At 38.0% G+C, this 18587-nt stretch overlaps 1 protein-coding gene and 1 long non-coding RNA gene across 2 annotated transcripts in view; one reads left to right on the forward strand and one right to left on the reverse strand.

The window, feature by feature from the left end:
* The window catches only part of LOC113664184 (uncharacterized), a 37191-nt gene extending 21770 nt beyond the window's left edge, over positions 1 to 15421 (reverse strand). The window contains exons 1-27 of the mRNA XM_089188789.1: positions 15077 to 15421; positions 14558 to 14630; positions 14049 to 14159; positions 13495 to 13619; positions 12167 to 12350; positions 11042 to 11446; positions 10621 to 10749; positions 10113 to 10198; positions 9244 to 9310; positions 9077 to 9121; positions 8410 to 8549; positions 7508 to 7727; positions 6916 to 7013; positions 6444 to 6521; positions 5818 to 5851; positions 5221 to 5324; positions 4963 to 5044; positions 4274 to 4387; positions 3968 to 4036; positions 3528 to 3659; positions 3086 to 3137; positions 2760 to 2820; positions 2196 to 2286; positions 1556 to 1693; positions 1193 to 1345; positions 998 to 1057; positions 419 to 570 (exon numbers count right to left, since the gene is read on the reverse strand). Of these exons, the coding sequence (XP_089044915.1) occupies positions 419 to 570; positions 998 to 1057; positions 1193 to 1345; positions 1556 to 1693; positions 2196 to 2286; positions 2760 to 2820; positions 3086 to 3137; positions 3528 to 3659; positions 3968 to 4036; positions 4274 to 4387; positions 4963 to 5044; positions 5221 to 5324; positions 5818 to 5851; positions 6444 to 6521; positions 6916 to 7013; positions 7508 to 7727; positions 8410 to 8549; positions 9077 to 9121; positions 9244 to 9310; positions 10113 to 10198; positions 10621 to 10749; positions 11042 to 11446; positions 12167 to 12350; positions 13495 to 13619; positions 14049 to 14159; positions 14558 to 14630; positions 15077 to 15216 (3143 nt within the window). The 5' untranslated portion in view covers positions 15217 to 15421. The remainder of the gene's footprint in view (positions 1 to 418; positions 571 to 997; positions 1058 to 1192; positions 1346 to 1555; positions 1694 to 2195; positions 2287 to 2759; positions 2821 to 3085; positions 3138 to 3527; positions 3660 to 3967; positions 4037 to 4273; positions 4388 to 4962; positions 5045 to 5220; positions 5325 to 5817; positions 5852 to 6443; positions 6522 to 6915; positions 7014 to 7507; positions 7728 to 8409; positions 8550 to 9076; positions 9122 to 9243; positions 9311 to 10112; positions 10199 to 10620; positions 10750 to 11041; positions 11447 to 12166; positions 12351 to 13494; positions 13620 to 14048; positions 14160 to 14557; positions 14631 to 15076) is intronic.
* A 122-nt stretch (positions 15422 to 15543) lies between these two features.
* LOC149053171 (uncharacterized) lies at positions 15544 to 17658 on the forward strand. The gene is made up of 2 exons (XR_016181500.1): positions 15544 to 15929; positions 16155 to 17658. It is a non-coding gene; the product is annotated as an uncharacterized LOC149053171 (long non-coding RNA).
* The last annotated feature ends 929 nt before the right edge of the window (positions 17659 to 18587 follow it).

Genomic DNA, 18587 nt, shown 5'->3' on the forward strand with positions numbered 1-18587 from the left:
AAGAAAAATGAAAACCAGAATAACACGGTATAAACATATTCAATTGTGGACATTGGGAAACGATCCTTCATGGTAAAAAGCAAAAAGGGTCTTTCTGATGTTTTCCTTTCTACCGATTGGCCGTTGTGGTTGTAAAGTTATTCGGATGTAGAACAAGAAGGCAGAAACAGTTCTACGACTGTGTTGTTTATTCAACGCACACACACCCAGGTCGAAAAGCTGAAGCGGAAAGCATGGTCTGCCGGTTACCATGGCATTAGTGACGTAACATAGACCGGAAATGAATTAACGATTACATCTATATCGTTACAGTGGTTACTTAAGTTTTGCTCTCGGGACACTTAGAAGAGAAAAGCTCTGAATAGAGCCAAATAGACTTAACCAGAACAACAACAAAGGAAAAGGGTTTTGTTATCACCTGTCTACCCTACTATCATCTTCTTGTACCACGGTAATGAGAACATTTTGTATCTCAGCATCTGGTTTTGCCTGTGCAAAGTCAAACGACACGGCACGAAGAAACGCATGGTATTCATCAAATCCAATCTCTTTGGCTTGTCGCTTGTATGCCTGTGGAAACACAAATGTTGTTAACTCTTTTGAGGTGAGCATCACCGAATTTAGCATGAGTAAATTTCTAACTTGGCGCAAGTCTCTAAGAGATGGGAATGTCTAACTGTGATGCAGAATGCCATGCGCGTAGATCCTGCCATTTTTACACTGGTGAAACTGTCCTGTGAAACTCAACCTTCCATGGACAAATATCCCATTTACAAGATAGTAGCAATAGTCCAAGTCGCTTCATAATACTGAAACTGGGATAAGTTCTGGCTTGAGAGGATTTGCATACACTTGCCTCTCCTGGTATTTGGGCAAGGCGATTGCGTGGCCTATGGCCATGATCCATACTAATGTAGGTAAATCAGAGGATTGCTGTCGCAATAGGGTGTTAAACAGAGAAAGACTACCTGAGTAATCGTCCAGGAAACACACTTACTTTCGTGACTACATCTGTTTCCTGGGCAGCAGTTATGAGCCTGTGTCTTAAAGTTATAACCTGAAACATTCAAAGGAAAATATGAGCCGCTTACTCTACCATTTGTAAAGTTCCTCACACCGCAAAAAAGGTAAAAACAAAAGTTATTTTTCTATTTTTTGGGTATGTACCCGTTTAAGACATCGCACTGCTTACCTCCAACAGTTTTGACCAGGTTTCCGTGAGTACCTTTTGTTTTTCCTTAACAGACTTTCGTCCACCCTTTTTGGAATTGAAAGCTTGGTTTATCAGGGACTGTGCAACTTCACAAACAAAGATAGGATCTTCCACGAATACTTCAGAAAAGAGCTGAGATGAAAGAACAAAATTGAGGTGTTAGATATTAATTTTGAATGTTTACTGACAATCGGTTCGATTTGTCATTGTGAAAGTACCAGACTAAAAGAAATTATGACAGAAATTGCGATAAGAGCTTCAATGATCAACCTTTTATATAAAATTTTATTATTGAAGCGTTCACAGTGGCCCATCCCCTTGTTTTAAGGCTGTAGTACTCACGTCTTTCTGTGTCTGAAGTGCAAATGAGTGGCCAGTTGGTTCCTGACTGTCCCATTCCTTTTGTGCTACTTCATATAAGCGACGTTCAAGTGATATCATCTCTCCTGTACTTTTTGGTTTGTGTATCTGGATAAACATCTAATAAGAAATCACGTTGAGAAACTGGGAAAATACCATGATCACTTAAGAGATAAAAGGCCACATTAAAAATAATCATATTAGATTAAAATAACATAAAATGAAAATGCATGAAGAAATAAATAGATAAGTCGGTAGATAAGTAACTAAATAGATAAATAAGTAAAGGAAATATCAGGGTGTAAGAATGCTTACCTGATAATATCGATAAAATTGAAAGTGCTGAAGATGCTTGCTGAGCAAAAATTACCTTGGCGACTTAGTTTCTTTACCCTTGTTTAACTAAACTAACAGCCAACAGTTTTACAAAGTCGTGTTGTAAGAGGATCTTCCATGATATTTACGATTTTAAGGTTTTTGATGACTTGCTTCCGAGTGCAATTCACAGATGCATGAGCAGGCGAGTTTAATTTTTTTTTGTTTTTAAGGCACAGCCTAGCACTCAAAAAATCCACCAAGAAATACTTCATGCAAGTTACAAAAATAAGGAAAAAATGCATACCTTCAAAGCGCTCTGCAATGCCTCGTATACTCTGCTGGCTAGACCAAGGGATGGATGGAATTCCAACATGTAGACGTATCTAAGGGCGGGTCTGTGACAAAAATCAATTCATAGTAAAGTTTTAATACATGCTTGCGTCATCAGGAAATAGAATAAATTTAAGACCACAAGGTTTAAGCTTAATACGAAAATATATTTATTATATGGCTGTAAAAAAATTCACCATTGGCGCTAAAGTTTGGCTTTTTCGTACGTTTGTGTTTTTTTAAGGCTAGCGACAGTCCCTCTTCAAAGGCTTCTGTATTGCAAAAGCGATATGGTTAGGGAGGGAGCACCTGTGATCGAGGAAAATCGCAACAAATTGGCCTGTTCTGTTCAGTAATAGATCCCAGATTACCTAAACTATGGTAAGAACAAAAAAAGTGGCATACGAGGCATAGCTGAGTGCGTCGCTGATCTTCTTACCACTTCTGGTGACCCACGGCAACTTGGAATCTATTTATTTTTTATCATACCAAAGCAAAATGTTAAAATGGCTTTAAATATCTGTATCAGTTTCCTTACCGACTGGTGTTCACTGCAATATGCTGTTGAGGAATGACCCGATGGGGAAGACCAAACAAAGCTGTAAGAGTTACATTAAAAAAAAAAGATTATGGTTTCATCAAAATCATTCTATTAAGTCAAAAATTTATATTTCCTATTTTGGCAGCTTGTAAAATGCTTCTTAATAAAATAAAATTTTCATAAAATGTGTCCCTGTTTCATTACACCAAGTATAATTAGGTGCAGAAGAAATAAATGCATTCCCCTGTCAAATAATAGCATGATCTGCGAAAAGCTTGTTAAAATAATCAAGTTCTAATATCAAATAATTATTTTCAACTTACTAGAATTATCTTCCCTTGAAACTTTCTGAATGTACTCTCGCTCATCGTCAATCTGAAATTGAAGAAAAAAATTGAATGATCTCTCTGTGAGTTCGTTTGCAAATCAAAGTTAACGTGAATGTTATACATGTAAAATTTTTAAGATTTTGTTTGGTAGTTACAGCCTTTACACCCTAACACAGGCATTCATTTTCTCTATATTGTCATCTTTACATTTTTTGGTACAGACAAGGAGAATTTGTTAGACAATCAGGAGCTTCTAAAATAGGTGATCATTAACCTCATTTTCATGACTTTCACAGTATCAAGGGTAATGAAGTGAGGATAAATTATAAGCCAACCACTCTAACAAAAGCTGTAACTGTTGGAACAAGTTAATGCCTTTTAACTGAAGGTGCCCCCCGAATAAATGTGTGCCAAAATACATGTTTCCATACTACACCTGTTTGTCAAGAATTGACTTGATTAAGTTGCAATGAAGTCGCAAACAGACACATTCAGCTCGATATGTCTTCACAAAGTAGTCAGCAGAAAAATCGTATCTTGGTCGCGAGTGCATCACATTAACCATAATCTGAGATGGAAAAAAACAATGAGAATCAAATGGGCTATGCCACAGTTCGTCCAACTTGAAAAATTTATCACCTACAAATTTCCCGCCGTAACCCTTATCAGTGCCCCTGTAGGTACTAGCTATGGAAATCAGTAGGTCTATTTTATCAAATTGGGAGGAAAACTTTCAAGGAAATTTAAAAAAACTATTCAACAATTATAAAAAAAGAAAAAAAGCAAACAAACAAACAAAAGACATTCAAACTTAAGTGGAAATAAATACCGGGGATCTTTAATAAAAAATTGTCAATCATTTCGACTTCCACAAACCTGAGCGAGCCGTTTTTTCTCTTTTGGGTCAAAGACATGATGATAAGCCTCCAGATAACAGTCTAACAGCTGGAAAAAAAACGAATAAATAAATAAAAAATTAAAAGAACATAAAAAGATGTCCTCAAACTCTAATTTCAATTAGGCAAAAGGCAAAGGAATTGAATTCAAGCCAATCCAACACTTTGAGTCCAGCGCAATATCCATGAGGCCGACATCTCCCCCTACTGAATGACGTAAAACCCGCCCTTTGCACCGCCCGGAAGTACTACAGGTATATGGAAAGTATCTAGTCAGGACAGTTACCTGTCTCTTGTTTTCCAAATATGCAGCTTCATTTGTCCATAAATCCAAAAGAACAGCAAATCTGTCCACTTGCTGATGACCATACGCTGCCAGATCAATGTGATCTCCCTGAAACTGATATAAGCACAAAATATACTGTCAAGTCTACCCGGTTATAGGGTATTACGGTCTTATAATACTCGTGGCAAATCCAATTTTTACCTACCGCGAGTTAGGCGCATCGATGGAAAACAGCGCCTTTTATATCAAGGACTGGAAGAATGGAACAGTCTAGACAAGTCAATACGTGACATGAGGTCACTTTTAATTTTTAAGCAAGCCTTGAAGACCGCAATTTTTTAACTCATTTTATAATGTAATTTTATTGAACATTTTAATATTGTATTTTTAACTATTTTTAAACTTTCAAATTTAACATTTTTCTTTTTTTTTGGCAGGGCCTCACTGAATAACACCTTTGATGATGTGAGCTCCCTGGATAAATAACATTATTATTATTATTATTATTATTATAGTAATAGTAATCTAGAAACATAATCAATGTATCATTCTATGTTGAACAAGAGAGTATAGACACGCAAAGAGTGGCCGCTTTTTTTCCACCACGCCAAAAATAATGATCAAAGCGTTGAAATGCAACGGGGACATTTAGACGAAGGCTAAATGGTGGAATAATCAATATCACTAACCTTTGAATTTTTGGGAAGCCTCAAATCTTTGTCTTTCTGAAGAAAATGGGTGGCCACAAGCAAAAGTTCAGTCTCCAGTTCCCTGTAGTAAAGTATCAAACCATTAAACGTCCACAAAAAAACAAACAAAAAACATATAAGCTTGTGTAAACTTTGCTTGTCGTTTGTCGCGTTATTTACACTCTTTTTTAAGAGGAAAAAAAATTTGGAACAAGCCGTGCGTCATCATTCGCTGGTGTTAAAGGAAAATGCACTTACTTGAAGGCTGCAAGCGCCGTATCATACAAGATGTAGTAGCCTCTTTGGTCCTGAATATGCACCCGACCTTCTTCAGTTGTAATGAAGTCATCATGATTTTCAACCTGGAAAAGGTTGAACACAGGCTTAAATTGTTAAAACGCCCGAGGCGCAAAAAGAAAGGCATTAGATTCCTAGATTCCCAATCATTTCTTAAACGGCTATTTCTCTCCACTTCTCAACTCTCTACTTTCAGTGATTTCTTAACATCAGACTGCTACGTGTATGACCCGCCATCATTCATACGGTCAAATATTCGTTCGGTTTTTGTTTTGTTTTGTTTTTTTTGACAATAGTCTCCTTAACTCTTTATCCCCTAAAAGTGACTGGAATCTAAGTTCTCCTTACAGCATCATAGCTGAATCAACCATAAAGGTTATGAGAATACGGAAAATCATCACAGAACCAAAGAAGCTAAATGCTGTGATTGTCAAACATATTCTCCTTGTCAGTGCCATATGAAAAGTAAAGAAAACAGTGCGGAGAAAAATAATTTTAATATTAGGGTGTTAAGAATTAACACATTCGCTACTCTGGCTTAAACACAAAAACACTCACCTCTGAAAACTCCATGAATTCAGACTGTTCAACCCTTTAAAGCAACAAAAAAGAAATAAAAAGCTGCATCAGCAACAGAGCGCATTTGAAAGCAAAACTAAAGTATTCATACAAGGAAATTGGATCAAAGTTAAATATGGCCAGGGGCAAATGAAAGTTGGAGTAAATTGAGAAAAGTGCTTGATGCGGGGGACATAATGAAACGTTTCGTTTCTCTTTTCAATTTCTTTTTCTAAGAATTAGTGAAATCAAAGCATACTAGCCAAATTACAGTTAAAAGTCTCAAGAGTTTTACTAGTGTAGCTGTACCTTCCCACAATTTAATAAGACATGTTCCCTACCATAACTCAACAATAGAATGTCATGATAAAGTCAAGTCAAGAAGTCAAGTCAGATGCCATTTGCTCTGACGAAGGGCTAACGCTCGATACGTCAGCTCATAACGGTGGCCAATTTACGTTATCAACTCAGTTGATGATACTAAATTACCTTGTCCCAAGGGCGCAGCACCACTGACAGTTTCTTTAGAAACTCACCCCCCCTTTAATAAGATCTCGTGTTCAGGCTCTCAGGCTCCCTTAAAACAAACATGTAGCCGATGATATAACTGCCCCTTATGGCTTTACCTGTAATCAGCCGGAGTGTTATGAATGTACTGATGTGATCCAACACCTGAAATTCCACCGCCATGGAACACTTGATGTCTGAAATGGTAATAAAATTTAACGTATAACCTATAAGGTCCCGCGCACGCAATTCTTTAGGAAACTAAAATTACAGCTGACGTGTGTAAACGAAGGGCCGGCTGGGAAAACATTTGGCCTTTCGGTCATCGCGGAGCTCGTTCAATACTTCATCAACGCGAGCCAAATATTTCCCCTCATACCCTTCCCCTAAGGCGATAAATACATCGTCATTGAGCACGTGATATTCAACTTATAGAAGTACATGTAGGTGAAGATTTCGCAGATGGATTCTTTACTCATTTATACTCAACGAAGAGGAAAAAGGACGATGACAACGAAGATAATGCTTTTCCTGATATTCATGCACACAAGTTTAACACATTACTCTCGTTTGATCGAACAGATAACTCACTTGGACGCCTTTTGTTTTCCTCCTTCCAATGACAAGCCACCATCATTAATCGTTAACGTTCTCTCAGTTGACTTGAAGTAGTTGAGTATACCAAGGCACTGAAAAATTACAATTCAAACGAAGCCTTGTATATTGTGAAAAAAATCTTCCCTTTCTTAGTTGTTACAGACTGGTTACTGTCATTTAAATCATGTTCTCTACGGTTGAATATATTACAACCTTTCCTAAGGCTAACTAATTTGGACACGCATAGTGACAAAGACCCCCCCCCCCCCCACTCCATTTCCCGAAAATAGTGAATAGGGCCATTTCCAACCGATCGTTAAAGATCCCTTCCTTTGAGGTATCTTAGAGGGAAAAGGGGCTTGCAGGTCCCTTGTGGATAAATCCCTTGGGCACGGTCATTGGAAAAGATCCCCCTCCCTTATCAGTACTGAAATGGGGACCATTCATCACCCCTCAATTGAGATCCCTACGCCTAAGGTGCCTTAGAAGGACGTAGGCAATGTGGGCCCTTCGCGGTTTATTCATTTGGACACGCTTATTAAAAAAATATACTCTCGGCATTTATGAAATATGGACCATTTCTCACCGATCTCTGCAGATCCCTAAGCCTAAGGTGCCTCAGAAGGAGAAAGGACATGTAGGCGCCTTGAAGTTTACTGGCCTGAGTCTTAGCATCTTCGTCATCCAAGCCGAGAAGTTCCACCGCAGTACCAAGATCAAATTCACCAGTGGAGTTACTATTACCACCCATGTCGTCTTCACTGATTTTGGTGTCAAACTCTAGAACATCATCCTTGGAGCTCAAACTGTTCAGCAAATGAAAGAAGATGACAAGAGAAAAGCTATGAGTCCCACATACAGATGAGAAAATGGACATTTTCAGGTTGATTTGTTTTGACGCAAAACTTGCTAAATCTTGTCTAAGTGATGCTCTAGAGTATTCCGCGAGGTTTCCGGCTAAGCGCTAACTTTAAATCACTGGTAGTTTACAATTGGATATGTTTAGGTGCCTGGACGAATGTTTTCTCGTACAATACTTCTGCAATTTCAATAGATTCAAGTTAAGAGCTTAATCGCCAAAATTTAGCATATGTAAGCCTTTCATTCCCCGGAACACTTTCCTTTTTTTGCTTATGTGTATTGCCTAACCTACCTTAGCCGGTTGCTCGCCAACCGCAATTGGATATATACACTTGTTATTTCTAACAACAACAAAATCTTTTACCGGTGTTTGGCAGATCTGCTGATAACCCAATACTGTAAACACATTGGTGACCTGCGCCTTTTATTCGGGAAATCTTTATGAAATTGTACAAAAATTTCCTCTTTGAAGGGTATAAAAAGTGCACACCCCGAAGCGTTGCTGACCAAACACCGATTCACGGGCGCCCGTAAGAAGACATATCTCACGCAGTAAGAAGAGTCACTCAACTACCACGCTTAATGCAACAGTCAAACACCTTAAAGGTTACGATATCAAAGATTTACCTCACAGAAGCATAGCTGAAGATACGTTTCCAAACTGCAGCCGTGTCATTCTCAGCGCGGTAAGTCGTCACAGAAACTGCATGAGGTTTTGGCGGCTCCAAGACAGCTTTAGCATGTTCTTTTAATGATGATAGTATTCTCTAAAGAAGCGATATAATCAAAATCAACAATTTTTTTTAAACGGTGTTAATAAAGAACTCAGCACCAAGTTACATGTAAGGTCCTATATAACGCACCCAAAAAATTTAAGAGAAGCCAGCGGCTTTTCCACAAATATGGCCAGGAAACTTTCGAGATATTTTCTTTTCTTTAAGGGAGTTATCAGTTAGTCTTTGCTTTAAGTAAAGTTCTTATGCCAACACCAATAAAGAACTATCAGTCATTAACCAATTATGTGCACTGTACATCAGTCGCTCACAGTGGTTAAATATGAAATATGGTTACGTTATGGCGGTATTTGGGGTCATCACAGAAATATGGTATTCATTTGAATTGCGATCATTCAAATTATGAGTAACTTTCTACATGTACTTGTATCGGCACAATGAGGTACATGATATATAGAAGGCAAATATACCAGCAAGGTCAGGGATGAGAAATAAAACCACTGTCCTGTGAAAGCAGACTTCAATATATTTCAAGTTTTTTTTTGCACATTTCACCTCACCTGGCCATCTTGTACATGAAGGAAGCGTGAATGAGCTCTAAGTAACTAAAAAGGATAAGAGAGAAAATATTATTATGTCAGAATCATTTGTTATTATCAGTATTGATTAAAGTCTAAAAAAAATACCTCACACAGTAGGTAAAACTGGAAAGGTTGCATCATATTACCTCATCGATGTTGCCTTTATGTTTCAGCTTTGTCATGGCCTTAACTTGAATTGAGGCCTGCTCTGGCCTACAGGAAGGCAAAGTAACACAAAAGTATCCAAATAAGCCTTTTATATATATTGGTAGAGCAAATACAAAGTAACTGTTTTTCACGGTGACAACGACAAGAAAATCTCGGCAATTCCAATTCGCTCATTGAATCTGCAGAATCTTGTCAGCTTTCTCAATACTAGTATCACTATGAGGCCGGAACAAAGGTTTATTCAAAGACTTTCCCTGCACTTGTAGAATAGTGCGACAAATAAGTAACCTTCGTGAACTCGATTTCAAATAACTAGATCTTGGAGTCATTTCCTAAAAGTCCCGGAAAAAAGTATTTCCAATTATTCATCATCAGCCACAGGTACATGATCATCAGCCACAGGTACATGATCATCAGCCACATGTAAGGCACACTCCCGTTACCTCGTTCCCGTAGTTTCGACCTTTACGTTCACAAAAAGACCCCTAAAAGTTCCAAAACTACACTTCGTAGAAAAATCAAAAAACCAATTGTTCGCGGCCAAGGGAGAAATTTTTACCTTACTGCAAATTTTTACCGTTTGCCATTCTCTTAGCTGCTCTCGCATCTCACCACCCGGGGTTTCGAGAAAAACCGGTTTCCGGCGGTCTACCGCTTCCTATAAAACCTCTTACCGTCGTCCGTTTAGTCTACGGACACGCTCTCGTGTTTCAGTTACGCGGTACGGACCCTTTCCGGGCACAGCTGCCTATTACGCCATCCGCAGCCACTTATAGAAAACGTTATTAAAATCCCTGAACTACCAGTTGCTTTTGCGCAAGTCATTACAAAAGCTGAGATGCAGTACCTTAGAGAATTAAAAGAGGTCCAGTTCGACTGCTGCTTGAAAGTGTGCAAGGCTCCTTCGCTTCTTATTTTGCTATCTCCAAACTCCTGTAAAACAAAAGCAATTAATTTATCAAAGAGGAACAACTTCTGGACGAATACTTTCCACTGCATCAGCTTGAAAGAGTATATTTCTCTCTGCGTTACTTCTTTTTAAAAAAAAAATGCTTCTTTGTAACATTCAGTCAGGTCGATGTATTGAATTCAACAAGACAGTGTACATAAAGTCACTGCCGTATCACATCAAACTCCCCAATTCGGTACGATTTCGATTCACATTGCCTAACTGGCGAGAATTTGAGAATGTATCTCACCCATGACAAAAATCATCAAAATCCTTCGCCTAGAATGTTACTTCCTTTTCTAATTCAGCAACAAATGTTTATCTTTACAGGACCTTCTACGCGAGTTGTACAACCAACGCCTTTGCAGCTTCCTACCACAAGCACAAGCGCATACATTTGACTAACCTCGATTGAAGCATCGTAAACGGGGAAAGTTCTCATTTGTTCTTGTTTTGAAAAAACTTTTTTGAATCTCCTTGAGACCATAGTAAAGAGATCCATTTCATCTGCATGAGTGTTGATTTGATTGATGTCCTGCAAACAAAGAGTTAAACTGATCATCAGCTATTTTTCTTTATTCTCATCACTAGTATGCTTGATATTGTATTGTATTGATATTGCATGGAGAAAGTATGTCTTGATCACTCATAGAATAAAAGGCAAGACAGCCTCATTAGGCTTAGCGAGTTCGATGGAAATACACCATTGTCATTTTGTTCTGTTTCCCATTTTATGGCTATTGTGGTTGCAACTGCAATTGGTAGGTAAATGTATGCGCAATGAAACAACTAATATCCGTACAGGGTCAAGTGTTTTATATCCTTACCATCTCAACAGCGTAACAAGTCATAAAGAACTCCAACAGCGGCTTTATGGTAGCAAAAGTTGTCTCGTGAAGTGGCAACTTCAGGCTTATCTCGTCAGACACCAACCCTCCGCCCGAAGCAGCTGCTGCAGCCGCAATGGAGGGATTCGTTCCTGATACCAGCTGATATGGAGTCAGACTAAGAGGTGGAGGTGGTGGAAGACTAGCATCAGGGGTGGGTTGGGGCCTCAGGACATGGAGATGGGCCGTAATCGACACTTGACTGAGAATCTTCTTGAGTTGGCCTCGTGCTTTAGAGGGCGGACCCACAGAGGCCTTACGTTCCTGTTCAGGAGGTTTCTCTTCTTTTTCAGCGACTTGAGGTAAAATAGTGTTCTTGTGTGTCAGGGGAAGCCACTCGACCGTCTGAGGAAAAAAAATGTTTTTTTGATTGTATTCTATTGAAATTGCCTAACTTTCTCAATGTCAACCACCAGGTTTCTCGCAAAATGCCGTACATTTCTTGAGATGTCCCGTTTTTCATAAGATATGTCTCGTTTCTCGTTTCTCGTTTCTCGCAAGAGGTCTCGTCTCCCGTTTTCCTCGAATGTCCCTTTTTTTCGTTTCCGACGAAATGCATGTCGTTTGTTACGCGGTGAATCTTGTTTCTCACATCTCGTTTTCCACCATAAGTCTCGTTCTTCTTCACCACATTACGAACATAACAGCTCTAATTTTACACACTACGCAAGATAAACCAATAAAAACTCCAAGGCAATCAATCAAAACAGACACTTTTATGCTTTCCTTTAGGACTTCACTAATTCCAAACATTGGGTTTAAGAGCAGTTTACAACTGAGCGTTGAAACACCAAACCAAAATAATTCCGACGTCCAATCAGAAGAAAGGTTTACTTCATCGTTAGCCAATGAGAACTCAAAGTGAAAACAAGTTCATTGCTTGAAGCGCGGGAAAACGCCTATGACCAGGTCATGATTGATTTTAGTTTGTATCTTATTGGTTGGGAGGAGAGCGCGAGTTTTTCTGGACCAATCACAGCAAAAAGTATTTAGCAAAACCAAAACAATCTCGGATTATTTCTGACATAGTTGAAAATTGCTCTACACTCGCAAAAACACACTCACCCTGATGAATGCATGAATATTCTTCACTGAATGCAACATACAGATAAACCATCGGCTGTAAATCAGTAGATCATCCATAGTAACTACACTCATCGCCGAATCGCCTCCCGCTAGAGTTACTTCACATGCCACGGCCAGCCTTCTTGCACGTTGGAGACAATCTTGATATTCTTCCATGATATAACTAATAATATCAAAGGAGGTAAAGAACGGTTAGTCATGTGCAACTGCGCTTATTCACAGAGAGAGTCCTACCACAATTATGACATGTATCTTTACCGTGAAATATCTTCAATTCTGAGATACAGTATGATGGATATCGCCAAATAAAGTTCAAATTCAGTCGGATATAATAATAATAATAATAATAATAATAATAATAATTTATTTCTATAGCGCATTTTCCTAATGCCCAAATACGCTTTACAGTGTCAAATTATCATAACCTATAATTAAATAAAAATTTAAAGTCTAAAAATATGTTTGTCGAAAAAGATAGGTCTTAAGCTTAGCTTTAAAAATAGAGACAGATGTGCTGCTTTTAATCTCAAATGGAACCAAATAGTTCTAGAGGTAAGGCGTGCACACTGAGAAAGCCCTCAGCCCAGTCAATTTGAGCTTGTGTGTTGGTTGCTCCAGTAGAAGTTGGTCAGCAGACCTGAGAGCTTGACTAGGAACATAAGGAATGCTTGCCTAGGAACATAATATGTGACGTCAGTATGCATTATTTATCCACACTATTCTCTACACATTCCTGTGGCGTTGCCAGTAGGACTTTGGTTAACAATAAAAAGAATATAAGTCGATGATCATTTCCTTAATTCTCATGATCTTAATCTTTGGTTACAATGATATTGTCAGGAGAAATTAGATGCTGGTCACTCTTAAAAGTTTAAGGGTAAAAGGAGAAGTATACTCTAATTTTTATCTCAGCTACAGAAAAGTATATAAAACAAATAACTCCATGTGCAATTTGAGACTCCAAATAATCCTATACTAACCAAAATTTTCTTCAAATATGCAAAAAATTCAATGGTGGATGGCCCATTTTAAAACCACATAATACAAAACTGCAATTCACCCTTTCATTCCTGTGATTGACTAGCTTCTAATTTCCCCAAAAAATATCCTCATCACCTCCAACAATACAGTCATGAGAATAAAGAAGATGATCACCAACTAAAAAAGCTCTTGAGTGTGTAATATATCCTCCTCGTCAGTATCATAGGAAATGTATAGAGAGCAGTATGGAAAATATGCATACTGATGTAATGGATGTAAGGAGTTCTTAATTGTCAGTGAGTAATAAGCGGGTCTGGCATTCTAACCTGAGCCTTTTCTGGTACACAGGAAACAGATTTTCTATGGCCTTTGTGTGCTCACAGAAACGGGCCCAGCGCAGCATGTGCATGTGTTTACACTGAACCAAGTGTTCTATTCTGTCCACGAAAAACTGTGAAAAAGAAAAACCAAAAATTAAGTGGAGGTGTGGTGGCCTCATGGTTAGTGTGCTCAACTCTGGATCAGGTGGTCCGGGTTCGAGCCCTGGCCAGGGTCATTGTGTTGTGTTCTTAGGCAAGACACTTTACTCTCACAGTGCTTTTCTTCACCCAGGTGTACAAATGGGTACCAGCAAATATGCTGGGGGTAACCCTGCGATGGACTCGTATCCCATCCAGGGGGGAGTGGCAATACTCCTAGCCGCTTCATGCTAAGAAAACTGGAGTTAAGCACTGGCCCCATCAGGGCCACTTGGGCCTGTATAAAGGCTTTACTAGTTCTTAAAATAGTATCAAATCAATTATGTTTAAATCCCATGAAGTGATCAGTCATTCTGAGAACCACAAAGAAGTGTAATTAAGACTCTTTACTTTTAGCTGACCTGATGAAGCAAAAGTGGAATACTCTTTGCAGTATATTCTACTTGACAACAGCTGGTCATCTCCTCTTGCATCACATCTGATTGTATAATCAAAGGCTGAGCTTCGCGAACCTGTAGAGCAAAATCCACCAGGAAAGATTCAGTGTAGCTTGAACATGTTGTTCTCTATAGCAGAACAGTTGAATAAGCAGGAATAAGTCGTCAAATAAACTGATTTACTGTCAAGCTTGAAATGTTACAAAACCAAGATGGCTGCTTTAGGAAAAAAAGTTCACTGACACCCAGAAGGGCAGGAAAACAAGTTATATGCCAATAGGATAACCATAAATAACACATGTATGTGGTGATTGACAGTATGCATTGGTAAGTGAAGATTAACACAGCTATCTGTCAATTAGAACGCTGATGTCATTTTTAAGCTCGTAATTTTTTCATGTACATTATAACCAAAATTACAGTGGCGTACTAAAAGTCATACAAACAACAACAAACATACATAAATACAGTACCTGAAGACTTTTGTTAATGGCAAGCTTCCTTTCTCTTTTAAAGTGATCGACATCCTTAGGCAACGGAACAGATCTTTTAGAGAATAAAAAATTGAAAAAGGAAACACTTTGATCACTGACAAGGGCAAATATTTATCACACACTCTCAAGTGAGGACAGAACAAAGCTGTCAGCAGTAATTTAATAATTTATCATCATTGTCTGTGAATTATTTATAGTCTTCAGATCTTTGGTAATAATAGTGTATAGTCAACTTTGATCAGTTGATACCGTGACATCGTCAGCATGGTAATCGAAACTGTCACCTTTTTTTGTATCGTCGATTACAAAAAACCAACCAGAATCAGTAAAATACGACAGTAATTTTTAATCATTTTCATTCAAACTTCGCGACTTGATCTTGAGCATAAACTGATGTCGAATGGAAAAATACAAACACAGATAGATGACAAACAGATAAGATAACGATTTTTTCACCACAAAGGTTTAAAAAGACTGAACTGATAACAAGCGGCTCACCCGAATGCCTTTGGCGCTGCAGACGAGCTCAGGAAATTTCCCTCTTCGACTTCATTTTGTAATTCCTTCAGCTCTTTCTTTAGATCTTCTTCCAGCGATTTGACTTTTTCAGAAGACGATACTTCATAAATTCCTTCCATATTCTTGTGATCTACGCAAAAGTTGCGATCGCGATAATAAATTCTAGAAGTCAATTAGAACACCATACCGATCTAGGACTGTTAGTACTTTTGTTTTGGGCGCCATATTTCACCTGGTAACCAAGTCCACCAACGAAAGCCTCGTTTTCATAGTTCATAATCCACCGGATGTGAAGTTGCAGGCAGCTTCCGGAAGCAACATGATCTCGAGACCGAAATTACGATTATCGTTATTTCTAAATTGGCACCAAATTTATCGATATAGTAATTTCGTGGCACTCTTTACCAATGCTTACACGTGTTAAATAAAGAGAAGGACTCGGTTCCACTGTCTTACAACATTCAAGATGGCGGAGGAAAGGGGTAAATGTGCGTTCAGTTGTGATCAGCATGATCTCGACACCAAAATAACGATTATCGTTATTTCTAAATTGGCCCTGAAATAACGAATATCATAATTTCAGTGCATGTCTGAGACCTTCGGGCTCGAAGCTTGGGAACTAGTATTCAGGGAAAGATAAAATGGCGGCTTACGGCGGCGAAGGAAATCTCAGTAGTTTAATATTTAGCGTGAAAAGGCTTGGGTGTTGTGATCTGGTTCTCAAGTAAAAAAAAAATCACGGTCTGCAATGGCCCTACCACCTTTTGAACAACAAGAAAACATTGAAACGGTGGTAAAAAGCAGCAAGTTTCGAAGTCTAAACGAAAGATGGGTAAGCTGAGTTTCAGTCAAATATCATGACATTTGGGATGTAATTTCGATACCGAATAAATAGTTCTACATGGTTATACACGCATAGGATTCTGTTGTGTTCACGTGAAGGCCATTTCAGCCATTCCTGCCACTTGTAAGTGGTAGGAAATAAAAGATATGTATAGTTGTTTCGTATTGAAGCCCTGTGAAATCAAAAATTTGATTTATTTCTTCTTTGTTTTAGGTGGTCATTATCCATTACTTTTGGAAGTCGATGCTGATGAGAAAGAAAAAATGTTTATGATTATTTCTTCTCTCGAACATTTTACTATTTAGGTACCAAATAATCTTGATACTGAAGATCATTGCATCCATTATGAAAAAATTACCCTTGATTGCTTTGTCAACTGGAATGTATAATGTAATATACCTTGTGATTTGTGGGATTTTCACAAGTAAACTAGAAATACTTGAAGAGGGTAATGATGTACTTAATGCAGAGCATTTGGTACAAAGTCTGCTTTGCTGTAATCTACCTGAAGGTGCTTTTTATATGCTAGTAAGACTTGCACAGCCCAGTCAAAATGTTTTTGAGTAGTAGAAAAGCTGGCCAAATCTCTTCCTGAAAAGCAGTCTGAAAAATGTGAAGTTAGCGGAAGGTACTTCATTGTAGGCGGCCAAATTGTAAGCTGCCAGCCCATTTTGAGTGAGCAGTAAAACTCAAGATTGGCTATTTTAGCTAATTTTATTGAGAACCAAATTCCCAGCAACGGGCACAATTTTACTGGGCTATTTGTTATTTAACTACTTAGTAATATTCTTATTAAAATTTACTGCATTCCTTTCTAATAATTTGCTGTTGATTGTATGCTGTATATAGCTTATGATTTGTGTGATTTTCACAAGTAAATTAGAAATACATGAAGATGGTAATGATGTACTAGATAATGTACTTGATGCAAAGCTATTTTGGTGCAAAGTGTGTGCCTTGTCTGTAGGTGATTTTGCATGCTAATAAGACTTGTAATTCAAATAATACACATCAGCTGGAGTGGGAATATTAAAAGAAAAATAATAATATTTAGCTATACCAAGTTCTGGTTTTATGTCCAAAGTGTGTGCCTTGTCCATAGGTGATTTTGCATGCTAATAAGACTTGTAATTCAAATAATACACATCAGCTGGAGTGGGAATATTAAAAGAAAAATAATAATATTTAGCTATACCAAGTTCTGGTTTTATGTCCAAATTAAGCACTTAGTTGAAGATCACTGCACTGCTCAGGTCCAGAAGGCTGAAAGAGTACTGTCTGCTGTTAGTTTGATTTTTGTCATTTCTATTGATTTATTTTATTTATCAATGTTTCTTTGAATTGTAATTCATTGATCTCTTTCAATAGTGCAGGTTCGCTCATGTAACCTAATCTCCCACTTATGTATGTATGTATGGATGAGCTCAGTCAAAATGTTTTTGAGTGGAAGGCAAGCTGGTGATAGTAATAGGCAGCAGAGGCTGAACCTTGTCTTGAATGGAAGTGTGAAAAGTGTGAAGTTAGCGGCAGCTATATTGTGGCAGGCAGCCAAATTGTCAGCTGTGGCACATTTTGACTGGGCTGATTGTGTGTAGTATATATGTGCACTTCTTTTAGGGTGTTAAACAGGTTAAAGTACCAAGAAATCCTCTGTGATAACTTGATAATTCAAGATGTAAAAATTTTAAATAATAAGGTAAAGCTTGATCATTCTTAAGAGTTTCCATTTGTTCTGGAAATTTGGGGGAGGGTCAGGGGAGCATTATTTATACATAAATAATGTACATAAAAAGTAAAAAAAAAGGCCCAAGGTAAAATCCCAATTTGTTTTAAGAGTTAATTTTATTAAGAGAAAACCCTGGATATAGCTTGGGATTTGTGTGATTTTCAAAAATTGTTAGGAAACTTGTTAATTTTCAGCTTCAAGAACACAAGTACATAATCTTTAGTGCAGCCCTCTTTTCTCCCCGCCATTATTCTAATTTTTTTATCAAGTTTCCTTTTTCTTGTGTTCAATTAATTTATTGTCTTTACAGGTGAAATTTTAATATCTGCTAGCACAATTATCTCTGCTAAGAGTGTCTACCATCACTCTTGCCGGTCTCAAGCCCAAAACGCTGCAAACTAGCTGAAACTACATGTATTTCGTAAAATTGCAATGAAATCTATCTAAAAACACCAAAATCCGGCAGAACGCACGAGTTTTTGCCAAATTTTACGCAAAAGTTGACAAAAGCGCTCAATTCGACCTGAAAAACACTTTTTTTTCTTTTTTTGCAAAAATCAGCCTATTTTACATTCAAAAGCACGATGTCTTTAACAAAATAGGGATACAATCCATGTGAAAACACTTATTCCAGCTAAAACGCAGTGTTCTCAGTAAAATTTGGGGAAAAAACGCGTAAAAACCGTCAGAAACACGACAAATTGGGCTGATTTTACCCACTCTTTGTGTAAATAGCTGCCAAAACCCTCTAAACTAGCTGGAACTACATGTTTTTCACAAGATCGCCATAAAATCTTGAAACGTTGCTTTAGGGACCTTTATGCCTCCAAAACGAGTTTTTACTTTAAAAAAAATGGAATGAACAAAGATGTTAAAGGGGAAAAAGCTGTGAGAAAGGAGGAGTTTAGTGTTGCTGTTTG

This window comes from Pocillopora damicornis, chromosome 1 (assembly GCF_964200805.1).
Source record: "Pocillopora damicornis chromosome 1, jaPocDami1.2, whole genome shotgun sequence".
In the NCBI taxonomy this organism is placed as follows: Eukaryota; Metazoa; Cnidaria; class Anthozoa; order Scleractinia; family Pocilloporidae; genus Pocillopora; species Pocillopora damicornis.